The 18,698-nt window shown below is 47.1% G+C and overlaps 1 protein-coding gene and 4 non-coding genes across 6 annotated transcripts; 1 reads left to right on the forward strand and 4 right to left on the reverse strand.

Moving 5' to 3' along the window:
• Positions 1-3,855: 3,855 nt before the first annotated feature.
• LOC141748111 (small nucleolar RNA snR60/Z15/Z230/Z193/J17) lies at positions 3,856-3,936 on the reverse strand. Its single transcript, XR_012588920.1, has one exon. It is a non-coding gene; the product is annotated as a small nucleolar RNA snR60/Z15/Z230/Z193/J17 (small nucleolar RNA).
• Positions 3,937-4,228: 292 nt separating this feature from the next.
• LOC141748096 (small nucleolar RNA SNORD24) lies at positions 4,229-4,310 on the reverse strand. The gene has a single exon (XR_012588906.1). It is a non-coding gene; the product is annotated as a small nucleolar RNA SNORD24 (small nucleolar RNA).
• Positions 4,311-4,548: 238 nt separating this feature from the next.
• LOC141748115 (small nucleolar RNA SNORD75) lies at positions 4,549-4,616 on the reverse strand. Its single transcript, XR_012588924.1, has one exon. It is a non-coding gene; the product is annotated as a small nucleolar RNA SNORD75 (small nucleolar RNA).
• A 755-nt stretch (positions 4,617-5,371) lies between these two features.
• LOC141748109 (small nucleolar RNA SNORD74) lies at positions 5,372-5,449 on the reverse strand. The gene has a single exon (XR_012588918.1). It is a non-coding gene; the product is annotated as a small nucleolar RNA SNORD74 (small nucleolar RNA).
• A 1,039-nt stretch (positions 5,450-6,488) lies between these two features.
• ZBTB37 (zinc finger and BTB domain containing 37) lies at positions 6,489-17,911 on the forward strand. 2 transcript variants are annotated; one of them, XM_074598623.1, is made up of 5 exons: positions 6,489-6,646; positions 8,728-8,836; positions 10,320-11,272; positions 12,678-12,777; positions 15,065-17,911. In XM_074598623.1, the coding sequence occupies exons 3-5, from the start codon at positions 10,350-10,352 to the stop codon at positions 15,551-15,553; spliced, it is 1,512 nt and encodes a 503-aa protein (XP_074454724.1). In that variant the 5' UTR covers positions 6,489-6,646; positions 8,728-8,836; positions 10,320-10,349; the 3' UTR covers positions 15,554-17,911. The 2 variants fall into 2 exon arrangements, with proteins under 2 accessions (XP_074454724.1, XP_074454725.1); XM_074598624.1 differs by lacking the exon at positions 6,489-6,646 and having other exon boundaries at positions 8,704-8,836.
• The last annotated feature ends 787 nt before the right edge of the window (positions 17,912-18,698 follow it).

Below are 18,698 nucleotides of genomic sequence, written 5' to 3' on the forward strand. Positions count from 1 at the left end.
ATTCAGTGCTGGGGACATGGACGATCTCTCCACCCAAGATGTCCACTGAATGCGAGATTTACAGAAACTTAAATCTATACAGAATATGCATAGTCACTACATTTCCCAGAACTCATTATCATATTTATATCACCCTAGCACATGCATATTAAGTCCATTAGGGGATTCATGGAGGGTCTTGGGTGGTCCCTAGTGGTGTTCAGTGGTGGCACAGGTGTGAGCTCTCGGTTGTTCTTTCCATACAAGGCCCTGACTTGGAGCATCCTGTTTGTCCCACTCTTTGACCACTACAGCTGGTTTGAGCTGATAATAGAGAAACTCTTTGTGTACATTCGGGAAGATAAATGCAGAAGCTTTCTGCAACAGCTCCATTTATTTTGCAAGCTTAAGGATGTGGTATTCTTCACTGTTTGTTCTTGCTCCTAATTGCAAGAGGCACTTTTAATCTTTTAGTTACACATTTACATATCCGCTAGACTCTTAGTTCCTGGTTGTAACAATTCCCCGCTTTGAGACTTCCAAAGTTCATCCTTTGGGAGTCTCACCTAAATTGGTTATATAATATTTTTGACCTTCAGGATTACAAAGACAACCACAACAAGAGGTGATTAGTGGTAGACAGTGAATCATTAGACAAGATATGATAATTATGAAAACTATCATAATAATAGCAACAAACAGCTGTTTAGCCCGTGGCAAGTTTGGAAGCCAGTTGGTTAACCAAGACCAATCAAGTCCTTCCTTTTTTTTAATTCCTGAAGCCAGATCATGTATTTGTTTAATTTTCCCTTCATCGATTTCGGAATTATCAGTTAAATTGAAACAACACATTCCTTGAAATTCTTCACATCCATGATTATGTTTTAACAACAAAAAGCCAATTGCTGCCCTAGTCTTTAAAGTGGCTTGTCTAAGCTGACTTAATTCTTCTATAGGTGACAACGCTTGTGAAGTATAACTGATATTTTTGACTAAGGCACAAGCTAGTCTCTTCATTGTCTGATAATTCCTTGCAGCTCTGACTCCTGGGGTTAAAAAGGCTGCCACTGAGATCATCCAGGAGGTAATTTCATGTGGACTAAACTAGACTTTACATTAGAGGTGCTATTACAAGACAAATGTGGCACACTTAAAAACATGTCTACAAGATTGGGTACAATTGACAAATCTCACACAACTTTCTGCAGGAAAAGAGTTCCCAATTCTCACTGTAATCATCTATCTAACTTCTCACTGTTCTGCCCTAAAGTTTCAAAATTAGTAGTAACACGGTTTCCTGAGGACAGGCCTTATTACCAATTTCCCAACTAATGGTATTTCCATCTGGAAGTTTAGTGCTATATTGGAAAGTATAATTTCTAAGAAAGTCTAACGGAGTTGGTACTCCAACTAAACATGATGTGAACACATTAGTGTCAGATTTTCCTGCCTGTAGACAAAAGGTAGAAGTATTTATTACTTTAGTAGCTAGTTGTTCCCACAGATTTGCCTCTGGGTCCCACAAGGGTAACTTGTGTAGATGCCACCCTGATTCCAAATTTCTTTCGACATTGCATCCCAAAAGTTATATACCTTACCCGTTCTCTTCCTTTACTTTGGGCCATGGAGACTAACAGAGTTCCTGCATACAACCATGGCAATAACTACAGCCCAGGTCCTCATCATCTCTGTAGCCTTAGCCTTAACAGATCTTCAGTTGCAGCAGATTTCCACTGTACCAGGGCTGATGCTGGCTTTACTCAAGCGTACTGGACCCAGGATTCTATTCCTTCAACAGCAGCATATGTTGTCAGGAACACAATTTTACATATACCCAGTCTCCAGGATGGTGCTGGTGAACTGGAGTGTCTATGACAAGAGGTTCTGCTAGTACAATGTGCTTTTGGAGAGCTGCAAGAGTTTTTCCTAAAGAAGCCTAGTAAGATTTTAAGTCCATTTCCCCTTTTACATGGTCTTCTTTCTCCTGAGACTACTGGCATTTCCTATGGCCTTCCATACACTACTTCTTAGGGGCTAATTTTATTATTGGACCCTGGTTGTATCCTAACCCTTAGAAGTGCTAATGGGAGTGAGTGCCTCCAGCCATTTCAAATAAGTCTCCTGGCATATCTTACTTATTTGTCATTTCAAAGTTTGATTCGTCCTTCCTAGCTTCCCACTTGATTGCAGTCTCCATGGCATATGTACATCCCATTGAATTCCTAAGACCTGGCTCAACCTATGCATTACTTCCATTACAAAATGTGAATCCCAATCTGATGACATTCCTATTGAGACCCCAAACCTTGGAATTATTTTAATATCTTAACCACTCCCCTCACCTTGTTGGTGTGCCAAGGAAGAGCTTCCAGCCATCCTGAGTAGGTATCCACCACAACTAACAAGTACTTGTAGCCACTTTGCCTTGGTAGTTCTTAAAAATAGATCTGCCAATAGTCCCCTGGTATTTTTCCCCATTTGGTAACTCCAGGAGGAGATCTCTTCCTGTTCATCGAGTTATTCTTCTGGCAAGTTACACACCTTTCAGTCACAGATTTAAGTATTTCTGTCATTCTTACACTAATAACCTGATCGCAGAGGCTATCAATTATGGCCTCACTTCCCCAAAGTGTCATGTTTTTCCTTTAAAATCTTGATCTTTACCTGTGGAGGCAGCACTATAACTTGCTTATTGGGCATTATTAACCAACCCTTTTCATTCATTGCTGCCTTCAGATGCACTGCTAGATGTCTATCTGCCTTACTATAATCAGGGTCTGACACAAACAGTTCTATCGGCTTGGCCTGTACAAATGCAACGATGCTTTCTTCTGCTACCTCCTTAGCAGCCTTATCAGCCAATTGATGTCCCATGTTTACCGCAGCTTGTCCAAAGTGGTGAGCTCTACAGTGCATTTGCATAAACATCTAAGTTGCCTAAACTGAGAAAAGCAGGTGGTCAGATACTAGATTTATAGTACTGCCACATTCACCATTCACCACATTTATTCTCAACAGGCACATGCTAGAAATCTTTTAACACCACAAAACAATTACTTAATGCTTTTCTTGTGAAGCACAGGGGATCTGATGGTACACCTAGGGTACTAGTATTTTTGCTTCAGATTTTCTAGAAACAAAATGGATTTGTAGACCCTCTTATCTCCAAAAGCAAACTCCCAAGTTCAAATGCAGCACAGCCAAGCATAGCATCCATCTAAAAAATGTTTTGCAATTACCTTCAATTAGCAAGGCCTCAACTTTGCAACACCAGTAACAGATCAAGTAGCTTCTCACACCGGAGGCACAGGTACCCTCTTGTCTAGGGCAGCCTGCAAAGCAACAAAACACTTACAGAACTTGGAGCACTATTAACAAATCAATCTAGATTTTATATTATTGAAATAGCAAGTTTTATCAGCTGTATTTGTGCTTCACTTCACAAGCACAGCCTACTCTTATCCTTCCAAATACATCCTACAAAATTTTTAATGCTCGGCCCATTTACTGATCTTCTGAGACAAATTTTCAGAACACATTCACAGAGCAAAAGGAAGTAGTGTTTCACTCTCAGCTTTCCACAGGAATTGTCTGTCAAACTCAGCCTAAGGTACAGGGGGCTGCAGCAGACAGGAGTGAACCACAACAGCGTGATCACCACAGGTCATCTGCTGAATCATGCCACCATCACACACAGCCTTTTCACACATCAGGGATATCAATTACTTTTCACAGGCACAGGCAATACAATATTTACCTTGCAGAGCTTATAGCTTCATCTCCCAGTGCCTGCAACAAAAGAAATTAAAAAAAAAAATCAGATTCCCTCAGCTTCCATGGCCAAGCCTACACCTCCTAGCAAGGGATCACAAGAGGTAGATACATCAGATAGGAGCGAAAGACAAAGTTGTTCGTCACAGGATACTCTGCTGAACTATGCCATCATCACTGCATCTGCCTCAGACTGACAGTACCAAGGCAATCGCCTCTTGCAACAGCTTCGAAAAATTAAGTTCTCCCAATAAAACATAGTAAGAAATACTCCAGAGTTTTTGAATACTAGCAAGCATCAATTGCTTCTGCATGTTATAGGAAACTGATCCCAAAGCAGTTCCCTACGGTTCTCACCAGGTGATGTTTCTTCTGCAAGTCTTCCAAGTGCACAATTCAAAGCCTGGAAGAAGAAAAAAAAAACCTTATCAGCAGCATATTCAGAAGTCAAACCATCAAGAGGAATTCTAAGACGTCGTGCCTCAGAGGAAAGTTATGGTGGTAAAAGTTCTCATCACTCTCTTGGTCAAGAGTAGCAAATAAGTGTCATCATTGTGGCACCAGAGGGAAAACCTGGCTCCGGGCATAAAGCCTGCCTACTAATGCTAGTAGAACAAAAGATACTACCCAGACAAACACTAAGCACCATTTTATGTTGAATTTTCAAGAATATTTCCTACCTTGCAAAGCGGCATCAAGTCTCCATATTCGGTGGCAAATCTGGAAGAGATATAACAGTTTCAGACGCTTGTAGAACATGGGGAGGAACCTCCAGCAGCAACACTAAGCACAGAATAAAGCCTCAGCACAGAGTTTTCAGAAATCACTTCTGTCCACTACTCTTTATACCAAAACCATCATAGGCTCTCTCATTTAGCTAACATCAATCCTGACAGTTACAAGTGGTTCAAAACATGCATCAGTCTCTTTTCTCCAAACAACAAACTACTTACTGCTGTGGACAGTGCAACAGCAGTAGCGAAGGATAAAAGGTATCTAGGGTGCTATTGTGGTCTGTTTGACAGCTGGACTAGTGATTCAGAAACAGAAGCCTCACATCCACCTTCCAGTACAAAGACATGAGTTTCCCAGTAGAAGAGGACTGCCTGACGAGACACCACAGGCCATCACTGGATTACAAGCGCTGGTCCTGTAATTTACTGAGATACAAAAGCACTCCAGGCAAGTTGCTGGAAGAGTACCTACATATTATTTCTCAACTTAAACTCCGTATTTCAGAAGCAGCACCTACCTGTTTTGAAGCCATGCGAGGAAAGCGTAGTTGGTGCATCTTAAACTGAAAATGAAACCGTATCCATTAGTTTTTTTTCTTTGAAGAATTAAGATGTTCACACAGTCTTGAAAAATGCGAGAAAAATTCAAAACAATACTGACCCCTACACCAAAGCTCTCTAATGCAATCTACACTTCAGCTCTTTTGAGAAAAGGCCACAAAAATAGTTAGCCCATATTTTTAAGCAGGATAGAACCACTGAAGTTTTGTTTTTGCTACAGCTTCAATTCTAGTGTATACCACCAGCAGCCATGAACTTCGTTTGGCTGCTCAGAAAGGACCACACAGTGTTTCAGCCACACCATACACACCATTACATGCTATTCCGTGCCCAGCTCAGATATGTTGGTATTCATCACCCTCTCAGATGTCCCTACCAACATAGTTTTCATCATGTGCAGGCACATGGAACTCCAAGTGAGCTATCATGCTACTTTGTTAACATAGGGTACTTAATTGTAACACTTAGAAAGCTTGCTATTACCCAGAGCACATGACACAAGTATGGCTGGCTGCCCATTTATCAATATCAACTGATTAAAAAATCAATTTTGCAGGGGGCAGCCTCCATCTTCCCCACAACAAAAGGGCTCTCCCCAGCCTGCCATCTGCTTCCAAGCATTAATTTACAGAGGTGTAGGCAAACCTTAATCCTACCACAACGCTACTACATTTTGCACAATACTTTCCATTTATAGGTTAAAGTTACCTCATTAAAGCCCAGCACGGAGTTAAAAAAAAAAGAGAAATCTACCGCTAATCTTTGCAGGAGGCACATGCCATCTCGCCATCTTCCAGAGGCATTTCCCACGTGAAAAGGGCTCCCAAGCTAGAGCCCGCGAGGCAAGCAGCACCCCACTTCTCAGCAAACACTCCTGAGCTTTTGCCGTTTCTAAACCCCGAGGCGAGACCAGGCTGCAGACTCGGCCTCTCCGCAGGGCTCACGCCCAGGGCGCTCCCCACAAGGCCGAAGCTCCACGGGCCCGCTACCTCCGTGGGGCCTGCGCTGGCCTTCCCTTCCTGCAGACCGCGGTGGGGGCTCCACAGCACCCCTTCTCCCACACCACCCCCTGCTGGAGGTCCCCGCTACCTGCCGCCCCCTCAGGGCGGCCATGAGGCGGGAGTCCCCTCAGAGCGCCCCAGCGGCCCGGGCCGCAGACCAGGCCGCGCCGACACAATCCACCTCCATCCTCCCCCACCAGCACCCATCGGGGACCGAGCCCCACCCGCAGCGCCTCTTCACCCTCCCGCGGAGCGGTGCGGGCCCACACCGGGCGGGAAACCCCCCCAACTCACCGCCAGGGCCCCGCCGGCTGCAATCCAGCACCCGACTCCGCGCGCCGAAAAGGGCGTGTCTGCTTCTGCGCGCCCCTTATATAGTCCCGGAGCCGGTCACGTGAGCGCGGCGCGGCGTGCGCAGCGCTGCCCCTCCCCTCTCCGCGTCACGCGTGGGCGTGGCGCAGGGGGGCGTGGCGGGGGCCGTGGCGAGGGGAGCGATGCGCGCCGCGGCCTCACGGGCGGGAATTTTCTTCCGGGGTGCGGCCCGCTCGGGGGGGGTTTCGCTTCCGGGACGGCGCTGCGGGCCCTTCCCACCCCCGCCAGGTCGGTACCGGCGCGGCGCGGGCCCGGCGGGACGGCCAGGGCCGGGCAGGGCGGGGCCGGGCGGGGCGGGGCGGGGCGGGGTGGGGTGGGGCGGGGCGGGGGGAGGCCCGGGCTCGCCCCGCCCGTGAGGCGCAGTCACGCCCGCGGGGACCAGCGCAGGGGGGCCGGGGAGCGCGGCCGCGCCCCGCCGCCCCCCCCCCCGCCCCGCCTTCCTCCCCTCAGGGCTGCGGGGCCTCCGCCGGCCGGGCCCGTCCCTCCCCGAGGGCTCCGCGGTGTCCCCCCCCGGGCTCGTCCCGATCCCCCGCGGGAGGGGGGGCGGCGCGTTGTCAGCCCCTCGGGCGGGGCGGCCTGCGGTTGGCTTAGCCCCGGGGGCGAGGGGAGGGTGGGTCTCGGTCCGCCGCCCCCGCGGAGCCCCGGGCCGGGGTCCCGGGGCGCCCCGGTGGAGCTGTCAGGGGTAAAAATGAACGGCGACCGCCGCGCGCCGGCAGCGAAGGCCCGGAGTCGGCGCTTACGAGCCTTTTAGCGGGGGGAAAAGCAAGCACTGTTAAATTCACTCATGTAGCTGAGGCGGGGCAGGACGAGAAAGGCAGCATCTCTCATCTCGATTCAGAATTACTGTTGTTTTTGTCTTTGCTAAGGTTCCGTCGTAATTTGAAAGTAGTCAGGTTGGCCAGTCATGGTAAATCTCAGCCCCAAAAGCCGAGACTTTTCAGTTCCGACTCCTCCGTACAGCTCCTCAGCTCGACAGCTTCCTGACAAAGGGTATATCCAGCGTGAGCATCGCTTGCTGCAGATGCTGTGTCCCAGCTTGTTACCAGGGCCTGACGGATCGAGAATTTCTCCAGGTCTCCGTAGTTGCACTTGCCTCAAAGGGTGAAAGGCATTTTCTGAGATAAACGAGTCCAAGTCTCAGCCGGTGACACTTTAAGTTGTAATAAAAATAGATAAGATTCTCAGTGCGTTCTCTGTGAAGAGCATTGCTCAGCAGGAGATCCCATTCATCCTGCAGGTAAAGGATGAGCAGTCTGGCACTGGGAAAGACAAAAATTAGGATGTCATTGCGCTGCTGGCTGAGGTGCGTAAGCTTATGATAGACCCCTTAGCTGGGAGGACAGAAATCATCTTCTGACAAGGGTATTCTGAACGAAAAAGATAGAAACTCTCTTGCCAATCTCTAACTGAGGATGTCCCCAAAGCATATCATAAAATGCCGCTTCCTCGATATTGAGGTAACGAAGCTACATGGGTCCTTTTCTCCCACCATCAGTGGCAGATAGATTTTTCCCTGCCTTTGGCGCAAAAGCTCGCAAGTAGCTTTTTTGGGCTCCCTTGGGAGCGGCTGACTTCTGACCGGAGCCATATACAGGCTGGCTCAGCAGTTAGAGTCTGAGTGTACTTTTCTCCCCTTTCTCTGTCTGTACGCCCCCAGCTGTGACCCCCTGAGAAGGAAACAGTCGGGCTGTGCCCCAGCCTGGCCTCCCCGTGTGAGCCTCCCCGGGCGCTCGCTGCCTCGGCAGGGGTGTTTGGCCTCGCAAAGGAGGCCTGCCCGCCTTGCCTTTGCTTGCCTGCCTTTGGTTGCCTTCCTTAGGAGAATGCTTTGGGGTTTATCGCTTTAGAAGCTGGTGGTTTGGGAAGACTATGAGATTACAGGCTCCCCAATACTGTAAGCATTTGCACGTACTCGATGTGATTTCGTCTGTGTGAGTGTTCCTGATGGTATAAGTGAGACAGCTTTTTGAGGAAAACCCTGTGTGTGCTTAAACGCTGCAGGGTTAGTGCTGGAGATACCAGCCCTGTAAGACAGGAAATTACTTATTCAGGTTATTTGCACTTCCATTTTTCATTTTAATGACCATCAGTACAGTATAAACGCTGAATAGACAGTGGGGAAAAATCAAATTGATAAGATGCAGTGCTTCTCTGTGGTTTGGGGTGGGACGTCATGTAATAGTTAGCTAATCCTGCTGCTATATCCTCCAGCAAAACAAAAAATGATGAAGCTTGATGTTCTTGATTGTGCTTGGGAGAACCCAGTTCCTCTGTGCTATATTTTTTCTTTCTTTTCTTTTTTCCTTCTAAAGGGGAAGGGGGCAAAAAGTTTTCAGACCATCTTACTACATCAGAAGAAAAAAGTAAAACAAGATACTGCCCCCTCTTCTTCCCCTTTACATGTTACTCGTAACGTTACAGGTAAGACGTTGGGTTTCTTATTTCACTGTGTTTTGTGCGTTTGAAGTTCTGCTCTTAATGTTGTGTCGATGCGGATGTGTGCTATAGTTGCTTCGTTGTTTTTTGTGGGGTTTTTTTGCTTTCTTCTAAAAATGGGGGAAGGGGAGGAGAAGCCTTTAGACATGGCGCTGTTAAGCTGCACCTCGTGAAGTTTTGTGCGCCCCTGATCTCAGCTACCCAGACACGCAGCCGCCCAGCCATTTAGTAATCTTTTGCACGACTTCACAAGATTGACAGGCTGTCCTGCAGCTTCAGGTTTAGTAACATATTTTGCCAAGTTTGCACAGAGTCTGCTTTGGCATCTGAACATGCGCCATCCTGCAACCTTCATAGATTAAACAAAAAAAAGTCCTTCAAAGGCACACATGCCTTACTGTGTGCTAGTCCCTTCGATTCGGAGATTTCTTGGAGCAGGCACTGTGAGCCTTAGTATTCCCAGCCTGCCTGAAATTGTTTTGATATCTGCAGCACTCTGCTTAATCGACACTTCAGATGCCATCCAGCTTGGAAGCTCTTCATGCCACGAGTGGTCTTTAACATATTTACTTTCCTTTTTTTTTTTTTTTTTTCTTTTTGGGCAAGTTTACATCTAATTTTGGATCGTTCTGAATTTTTACCATATATGGTCAGGGCTCCTTTTCAAACTTCGCCAAAATGAAACGTGATGATTGTAGAAAAATGAATTATGGAAGGAAAAATAGGAGAGCTAGTTTGTTAATCCCCATTGTTCATAAGTTATATTTTGCCATATGCAATATCTCAAACGGCACAAACGTCAGCTTCTTTTGCCAGGGAGTCACTTGTGCCCAGTGGATGGTCTGATAAGCTGGTGTTTAGAACTGGATTTTGTTCTTTTTCTTTCACCGGCATGTTATATGTTTTTTGCCATGTGTCAGAAACGCCACTGATGAGTAACTTGGGTTAAATGATGTACTTAAGATGCTTTGAGGTCAAACGTGTGCTGGTCAGCTTTTGAAAAGCCTCTGAGGAGGATTTAGGACCTGGTGTCTCCTTCCTGATTCCTGTTCTACAGAGGAGGGATAGCAATATTACTTTCCCTTTTCAAAGTGCTTAGAAGGTACAAGTGCTAAGTATTTTGATCCATTATGCAATCAGTTGCCTATTTTTAGTGCCTGAACCATTTTTAATGTTCTTTGTACAATGCAAATGTGCTTTTATTGAGGCTGACAGAACAAACTGTTTCAAGCACTTAAGCCACAGGGAATGGGGATCTATCGGGGACTGGTTTAACATAACTCTTGTGAAAGGTGGTGTACAGCACATAAAGATCAGAGGACTGCTGCGAGGCGCCTGTAAATTAATTGGTGAGAGACTTCTGTAAAAATCCCAGTATTTCAAACTGCATGAAAGTAGGTGAAAAATGTTTTAAATGCAAATGATAGGCTAGCTCTGTTAACGTTGGTATTTTTTACCCCCTTTCCAGTAGGGTCGTGCACCTGCAACTGGGACAGCCATGGAGAAGAGTGGGAACATTCAGCTGGAGATTCCTGACTTCAGTAACTCTGTCCTGAGCCACCTGAATCAGTTACGCATGCAGGGGCGCCTGTGTGACATCGTGGTCAACGTCCAGGGGCAAGCTTTCCGTGCTCACAAGGTGGTGCTGGCTGCCAGCTCGCCCTACTTCCGCGACCACATGTCCTTGAACGAAATGAGCACCGTTTCCATTTCTGTCATCAAGAACCCTTCTGTTTTCGAGCAGCTCCTTTCCTTTTGTTACACCGGTAGGATATGTCTGCAGCTGGCTGACATCATCAGTTACCTAACAGCTGCCAGTTTCTTGCAGATGCAGCACATCATAGACAAGTGCACACAGATTCTCGAGGGAATTCATTTCAAAATTAATGTGGCAGAGGTGGAAGCAGAATTGAGCCAGACCAGGACAAAGCATCAGGAGAGACCACCGGAGTCTCACCGGGTCACGCCAAATCTAAACCGTTCTCTCAGCCCGCGTCACAACACCCCGAAGGGGAGTCGCCTGGGCCAGGTTAGCACGGTGCTGGACATTCGGGAGCTCAGCCCACCTGAGGAGTCCACCAGCCCCCAGATAATTGAGCAGAGTTCGGATGTGGAAAGCAGGGAGCCCATACTACGAATTAACAGAGCAGGACAGTGGTACGTTGAGACGGGAATGGGAGACCGCGGCGGACGGAACGATGACGACGTCCGGGTGCTAGGAGGAGTTCGCATTAAAACAGAGAACCTGGAGGAGTGGCTTGGGGCAGATCATCAGCCGTCGGGAGAAGATGGGAGCAGCGCTGAGGAGGTCACTGCTATGGTGATCGACACCACAGGCCATGGATCAATAGGCCAAGAGGCTTATGCGTTAGGGTCCTCCGGGGCCAAAGTGGTCAGGCCAACCAGTAGTGAGATTGACAGGTGAGTTTGCTTTAACTTAATTACTGACCTTGGCTCGGTAAGAGGAGGTTGTGCAAGATTTTCACTTGGCTGGGTTGGTCGCTTTGGAACATTTCATCCTTCTATTTCCTGTGGCCACCTTAAGGATAAGCACTGAAGGAATTTTTTCCTGGTGTTAGGAAGTGTATCCGGTTTGGGTTATAGTCTTTTGGCTGGGTAGTGATTAGCCCAGGATCTCCAGGTACAGGCTAGCTTGGGAAATTAATTAGCACTTGGAGGTGCACAGGTTGGATTCTCTACCTCTTTGTGTTTCAACTGAGGTGGGATTTTTGTCTAAAGATGTTAATTTCAGCCTTTGTAGATTCCAGGCTCAGCATCAGAATTAATGAGGTCACATACAATATGTGTTACACAAAGTGTCATTGCAATGATGCCTTCTGGCCTGAAAATCTGAGGGTGGTTCTCTCTGAGAAACACGCTGGTCACCAGCTGTAGGTCAAGAGGAGATTTTCTTCCTGGTGCTCCAGGACAGCAGTGGGTCGTAAGCTTCCGTCTTCTGAAGCAGTTGAAGTGGGGAGCCCATCGGCCTCCGCTGTTGTTTTGATTTATATGAAAGAGCAGAAAACCTTTATTGAAAATAGGTGGTGACATCTGCTGTGTTTTGATTCTCCATCCATCTGCTTCCCCTCCACTCCAGCATTTGTTTTCTTGCCCTTAGCTCAGCCCAAAGAACGGATCTGATAAAGGGCAGATCTGTTGTGTTTGGGGGGGGTTGTAAATGTGGGGTTTCCCTTCACATCTGCCTCTCTTCTCTTCTAGCTCAGTCCCTCTGGTCCCATCGGGGAACAGCTACGTGGAAGCAGTGGATATTCTGTCACTTGTTGCTTAATAAATCAGTGTGTGGGAATGATCTTGAGCTGACCCTTGGGAGAGTGATCCTTTCCTAGTTCCTTAACTCTTTTCCACGGATCAGCTCGCCTCCAGTATTTCTTTTTGCACTGCACTCCATATCCACTGTTTCCTACCTGGAGTCCACCACATCACTTTTGTTTCACACTTACAAGGGGGAGGAGGGCGAGGGTGGTGAAGGAGAGGTGCTCTTAGAGAAATGGTTTCTTCTGCTCTTGTGCAGTTCCTGAGTCACTGGGCCCATGTCGGTTTACTTGCGATAGCAACCGAAAAGCTCTCGGTTACTAAACTGGAAGCCAAATGACTCAGTTTTATCTTTCAGATGTTAAGGCTGAAAGCACAGACCAGTATGACTTGGTTTTTCCTTTATACTTGCGCTGTTCCACCTCCTGTGTGTTAGCTGGTGAGGATGAAGAGATGCTATACAGGTGCCTCCATTGCTCACCCGTTGTTCTAAACATCATAGTGACCTGATGCCCGTTAAAAACTCCATTTACACTCTTCCCCCACCCCACAGATTTAGCCCTTCTGGCAGCATGGTTGCTGTGACTGAGCGGTACAGATCAAAAAGCGAGTCTCCCGGGCGGATGGATGAGCCCAAGCAGCCCAGTTCCCAGGTAGGCAGATCAAGAAGTTTGCAAGTACATGTTGGCATTGAAGGTGAAGGGGGCTGTGTTGTGCTGAAGTGTGTAATATTCTATATTTGCAAGCAATACTGTTTGTGAAACAAGAACCTTTCACTCTTGCGAAGGGTTTAGTTGCTCACACTGAGAATGTATGCCGTTGGTATGTGATTTAAAACTGATTTTGGCTGTTGTTTGGGATTTTGGCCAGATACCTGGAAAACACGAGGAGTTTCTCGTGTTGTCTGAGGGCATAAATATCAACCCTCGTTCTGGGCAGGCCACCAACTCCTGAGGAGAAACCCCATTTGCCTGCAGAGTTGGCTCTGCCCTAAAACACTGACAGCAAATGTCTGAGCTGAGGGAGGAGGTGTTAGCTGGCTTCTGTGGAAGACTGAGGGGTGACAACAGCTGAACCTTTCCATGCTAGTATCGAAACCATTCCAAAAAGCCCTCCAGGCACTACACCAGTAAACCTTTAGGGTGGAGTGTCAAAGCACTGTGGATTTGTACAGAGGTCTCTGTCGTGTCCTCAAGGGACTATGTTGCATAGCAGAATTGCAACGTAAAGTAGCTCTGAATTCTCTGTTTTCTTGAGCTATGGGCACATTTTTGGGGTAGGAAAGAGAGATCACAGAATCCTAGATAAGCAGAAATGCAGGAGGGCAATGGGCTATAGTGTGCAGCAAAGCAGGACACAGTGATAATACCTGTGCCTAATCGTTTTGATCTAATTTTTTTGTTGCATGCAGTCAGTATCGCAGTGCCACTGTAGTACAAGTGCATCACCCAATACTGTGTAGAACGACTCTTGTGTGCCTGGCAGATAAGTCATGTGTCGGTTCGTAATCAGATGACTTTGCTGGAGGCAGGTGAGGAGTTACCAGGCCACTTTGCCCTTGAGTAAGACCGAGTGAAGCAAGGGGGGAAAACATCATGATTGCTGTCTGCTAACTTCGTAATACACTTCCATAAAACAAAAGATACTTTTTTGTCCCTATTTTTCCAAAGCTTTGTTTTGTGTCCTCAGAATACATCTAGAAAATTTCAGGTCAAACTAACCCTCCAGGGGAAATGTGACGTACAAAGCAGTTTTAGCTGTACGTACAGAAAAGCTGCTAGTATTTCTCCATCGTGAGATGGCCTCGAACATAAAACGGTAGGCTACCACCTACACAGGAAGTATCATCACCTTCCGATCTCCTGATATTGCCATACCCATGCTAAAAATAGTCTGCCTGTTTACCCTGCACGGTGGCAGTGGCAGAGTGGAGAGAAAGTACCACAGCATTGTGCATCTCCTGTAGTCCTGAGCGGCTTACCACTGCTTGTGCAGTCAGATTCAACAGGGCCTGGGAGAGTTACACTGCTGCTTGCGTGTGCACAGCCCTGCTTGACGGAGGAGAGGCTCTTCTGCTGTTGCACTATTTGCTTGTCCGTGTTTGGCGTCATCGGGGAACAGTGTAAGAGCTGGGAGTGCAAATACTGCATCCTCCAGCACGGAGGCATTCAGGAGGCTGGCTGTTTGTGCTCCTTCTGAATACGATAGCCAGAAGCTGTCCTAGAGCCCGAGCTTGCAGTTCAGCGTTACCCTTGGCTGTTTGTCTTTCTGGCTTCAGAAAATAACGAGGAACCAGCTAGTCCTTGCTGCGTGACTCGGGCCAGGCATGTCAGCTCTCTGTGCTGCAGATCCTCCCCTGCAATGCCGCGGGGCTGGGATGGGTTACACAGTCGTTGAGGAAAGCGTGATTCATTATAAAATGAATCCCAAATGACACCTGAATAAATACCTGTGTAAAGTGGTACCTGAAGAGTTTCAGATGTGATTTGTAGTTTATTCCACCTTAGTTTTACTGCAGGCTCATCAATTGCCTTAATTTTTTAACCTTTAGTAAGTAAAGAGAGCATGGTATACAATATTTTAATCAAACTGGCCCAAGTTTTTTAAAAAGTAACATGTATTGACACGTTTGGTCCACAACTCAATCAGTGGCTAAGCACCCTCCTGACAAGGGCTGTCTTTTCCTCCCCAGATCTAGCGAATGACTTGGCAGAAGTGGCCGCCATAACAGAGGTTTCTAATTGATTGCTCATTTGTCTTCAGCCCCAAGGCTCCAGTTAAGCACTTAAATGTGTGCTTGAGGTTGAAGACATTAGTGCTGCCGATTTCGAGGTTTGGCACATGCTTCAGTGCGTTACTGGCTGGACTGGGGCCTGATCTTCTTTCCTGCAGTTTGTTTTAGGCTGCTTGTTATTTAAATCTCTGTTGCTTCCTTTGCAGGGGGAGGAATCGGCCATGCTTGGAGTGAGCGGTTATGTGGAATATCTCCGGGAGCAGGAGGTTTCAGAGCGCTGGTTCCGGTACAACCCACGGCTCACTTGTATTTACTGCGCCAAATCCTTCAACCAGAAAGGCAGCCTGGACCGGCACATGCGTCTCCACATGGGCATCACGCCTTTTGTCTGCCGCATGTGTGGGAAGAAGTACACCCGCAAGGATCAGCTGGAGTATCACATCCGCAAGCACACGGGCAACAAGCCTTTTCATTGCCACGTCTGCGGCAAAAGCTTCCCTTTCCAGGCCATCCTCAACCAGCACTTTCGCAAGAACCACCCTGGCTGTATGCCTCTGGAGGGGCCCCACAGTATCTCCCCCGAGACCACCGTCACGTCTCGGGGGCAGACGGAGGAAGAATCTCCTCCACAGGAGGAGGCTGTCGCTGTGGGGGAGACGGCACAGGGATCTGTGTCCACAACTGGGCCGGATTGAAACACGGCTGCAGAGTCTGGGGAGAAAGGACCGTCTTCCCATTTTTGGCTCTAAAGAGTCAGCACCAACCTGGCAGGCTGGTACTGTAATTAGTGCAATGCCACCACTGGACAGAAAGAAGCTCCCAAGATGTTGCCAAAATTGCAAAATCTTTCTCTCTCTCTCTCTCTCTCTTTCTCAACTCCCCCCCCAACACACACACACACACATAGAGTGTTAAAAGTTTTTCTCCCTTATTCCTCCTCCTCTCGGAGAAAAACAAAACAACTGTGTCAATCAACTTCTTATTCAGGGATCAACAGGATTTTAAATTTTTTTAATGTTCCGTAGTGATCTGGGACGAGCAGTCATTTGTATTTCTCGACAGCATTTTGGCCCAGCAGCTGGGTCCCGCCGGCTGTCAGCCGTGCAGACCCGGTGAGCCTGGCGTCGGGGCTGCTCCTCGCCGTGCCTGCTGGTCCAGCTCAAGGGGCAAGCAGGGGCAAAGCGCTGTTGCCTTCCTCCACTCCCCAGGCAGTTGCCACGTTAAAAAAAGACTGTCCTGGTGGAACCTGCCTTGCCCGAATGTATTTATCCCTGTCTTATTTTTGGTGTGTCTCTTTTTACCTTTTTACTTAGACTATTATTTTAGGGCTTTTGGCTTGCCCATTCCAGGCGTGCGGCCTCAATGCCCTTTGTTACAAGCTGGCACGGTTATAAAGTGATTTTCTAGAGGTCAGCAGAATTTGAAGCACTTCGGCTACTGAAAGTGAAATTTAGCAGCTGTGAGGTTTGCATGAGGCTCTGATGCATTGGGAGAGGGGTTGGAGGGGTCTTTCAGAGGACGTTGTCCTTTGCTGTTGCTGATCGGGAGAGTTCAGAGCACTCTGATGTCCTGACTGGTGCGCTGCCGTGCTTCAGGTGTTGCCGGGCATTAGGAAGAGTTTTTCTGGACGGGCTGAATTGCGGAGTTAGAGGCTGGCTACCAAAGTCGTCCTTCACCCCTGCTCCCCCTTCAACACGCACTTGATCTTTTATAACAGCAATATGGTATACTGAAATACTGTTGTCCCAGCCAAGCAATCGTGGGTGGTTGCTTTTAAACGTGTTTCTACAAACTAGTTTGATAACTTTTTTATCAATGAAATGCAAAAAGGAAAAAAAAACCCTACTTTATTTCCTTGTAACAGTTCAGGAAACTTAAAAGTGAATGGTTCCTAGAGCAATCACAACTCTGTCCCCTTGCATGGACTTAAACTTTTGTATTCTAAGCAGCTCTGATGTTTAGAGCAAGGTAAGCAAACCCGGAGAGACATGCCTGCATTGTGTTTTGTAGGTGTTTGCACGTGCTTACGTGTTTCATAAACGGAAAAGCATGGGACAGGTAGATAAGTGCAAATATCTTGACATCTTTTGAAGAAGTCTTTTAAAAAAATATGCAATACTTTAAGAGTTTTCTCTGGTTCTGATGCCGAGTTGTTCATGAACGACAGGTTGCGCAGATTGGGCTTGGGAGAGGACGTTTGGTTGAAGGAGTTCTCTTGAGGATGTATAACGTGTACAATAAGGAAGGATGAAGTTCTGATCCCTAAGGTTACGGGAGGAACAATGAGACACTGAAAAAGGAATACACTTCATCTTGCTTTGGCAAAGCAAGCTGGGCGAGCGGTTAGAGCGTGGGCTTGACGAGCAGGAGACTTGCCAAGTGAAAATAAAGCTTGCCCCGCAGTCTGACTGCACAATTTTGGGCACGTGGAAACATCTCCAGCTCTCGCTTTCCCCACCTGCAAATTGGGACTCGGGAGCCTTCTCCTGCCTGTTTAGAGGGAAGAATTTGGAGAAGGGTGATGTATTCCTGCCTCGCTTTCTATATTTTTCTGTCTCACTGTTCCTCCCATGTCTCTCTCAAAAAGCTCTGATGTTTTTGTGGCTCTCAGACGTGGCTCTAATGTTTTTGTGTGTGTGGTGAAAGGCAGGGCTTGGTGCCAGGATCACGCGTAAGAGGTGTGTGCTCCTAAGAGAGGAACCTTTGCAGGTGGTGTGAGCCCGGCACCTGCAGAGTACAATTTCATTGACCATTTCAAACAGGAAAACTGACATTTCACCTCCGTTTTCCTTCTGTCCCTTCTTCCTCCTCTCCTGTCAAGTGCATCGTCACACAGTGAATGATTTTCTAAGCGGCCACCCGAGGGACCAGCCCCATTGGGTTTCCTGTCGAAGGTCAGACCGGATTGTACCAAAAGAGAAACGTTGCCAGAGAGCAGTCGCGGAAGATGAGAGATAAGAGGGTGGCTAAGGTAGGTTTCATTGCAATCGAGGTGTGGGGAGGAGCGGAAATGCGCAGAGTATGCTGCTTTAGTCATAGCTTTTGAAGTTACCAAAAATCAAAAAGAAGAAAGTTAAAAACTTTGAAATCCTATCCTGTTCACACTAGAGAGCATCAAAAGTTACTTTTAGTTGCTTAAAAGATTTTTAAGTGTTTTAAAATAGAACTTTTAAAAGAATACTACCAAACTATAAAAACATTAAATTATTTATATACATATATTATATATAAATATAGTGGGAAAGTTTCCCTGCTAAGCTTGCTGTGAAGAGAAGGGTGAAGGTGCAGTAACTGCTATACAAGCAACATTTTCCTGAAACAGATGGCAACCGATCCATCAAAGCGTAGTGATGAAGGGCTGACATAAAAATGGTGAATGCCTTTATTCCTGTGGCATAGCTGTGAGTTTCCCGAGCAGGTTTTTGTTTTACTCTATTGATACTGTGAAGGGAGGAGCATCCTAACAGGCCAGGATGCCAGCAGAGCGTCCTGCCTTGCTGATTCGCTACTTTCAATTGGCCTGGTGAAAACCATGAAGTTGGTCCTTCATATCGTACTAGGCTAGTCTGAAAACGAAGCTTGTGAAAGGTTTTCATTTTTTCCTCTTTTATGTTGGTTTTTGTTTTGTTTTGTTGTTTTTTTTGGTGCAGAGGTTGCCACTGTATAAACTATCATTTCTGATTGCATGCAAAAGAGCCAATATCTTGCCCGGGCCTCACTGAGGTGAAGTTTATAGCTTGTAGCTAGAGTCAGTATAAGGTATGGTAGTGGGAATCATTTTAATATTATTTCTGTACATTTAATGGACGTGTATGTGTATGTATGTGTGAGAATCATGGT

This window comes from Larus michahellis, chromosome 8 (genome assembly GCF_964199755.1).
Source record: "Larus michahellis chromosome 8, bLarMic1.1, whole genome shotgun sequence".
NCBI lineage: Eukaryota > Metazoa > Chordata > Aves > Charadriiformes > Laridae > Larus > Larus michahellis.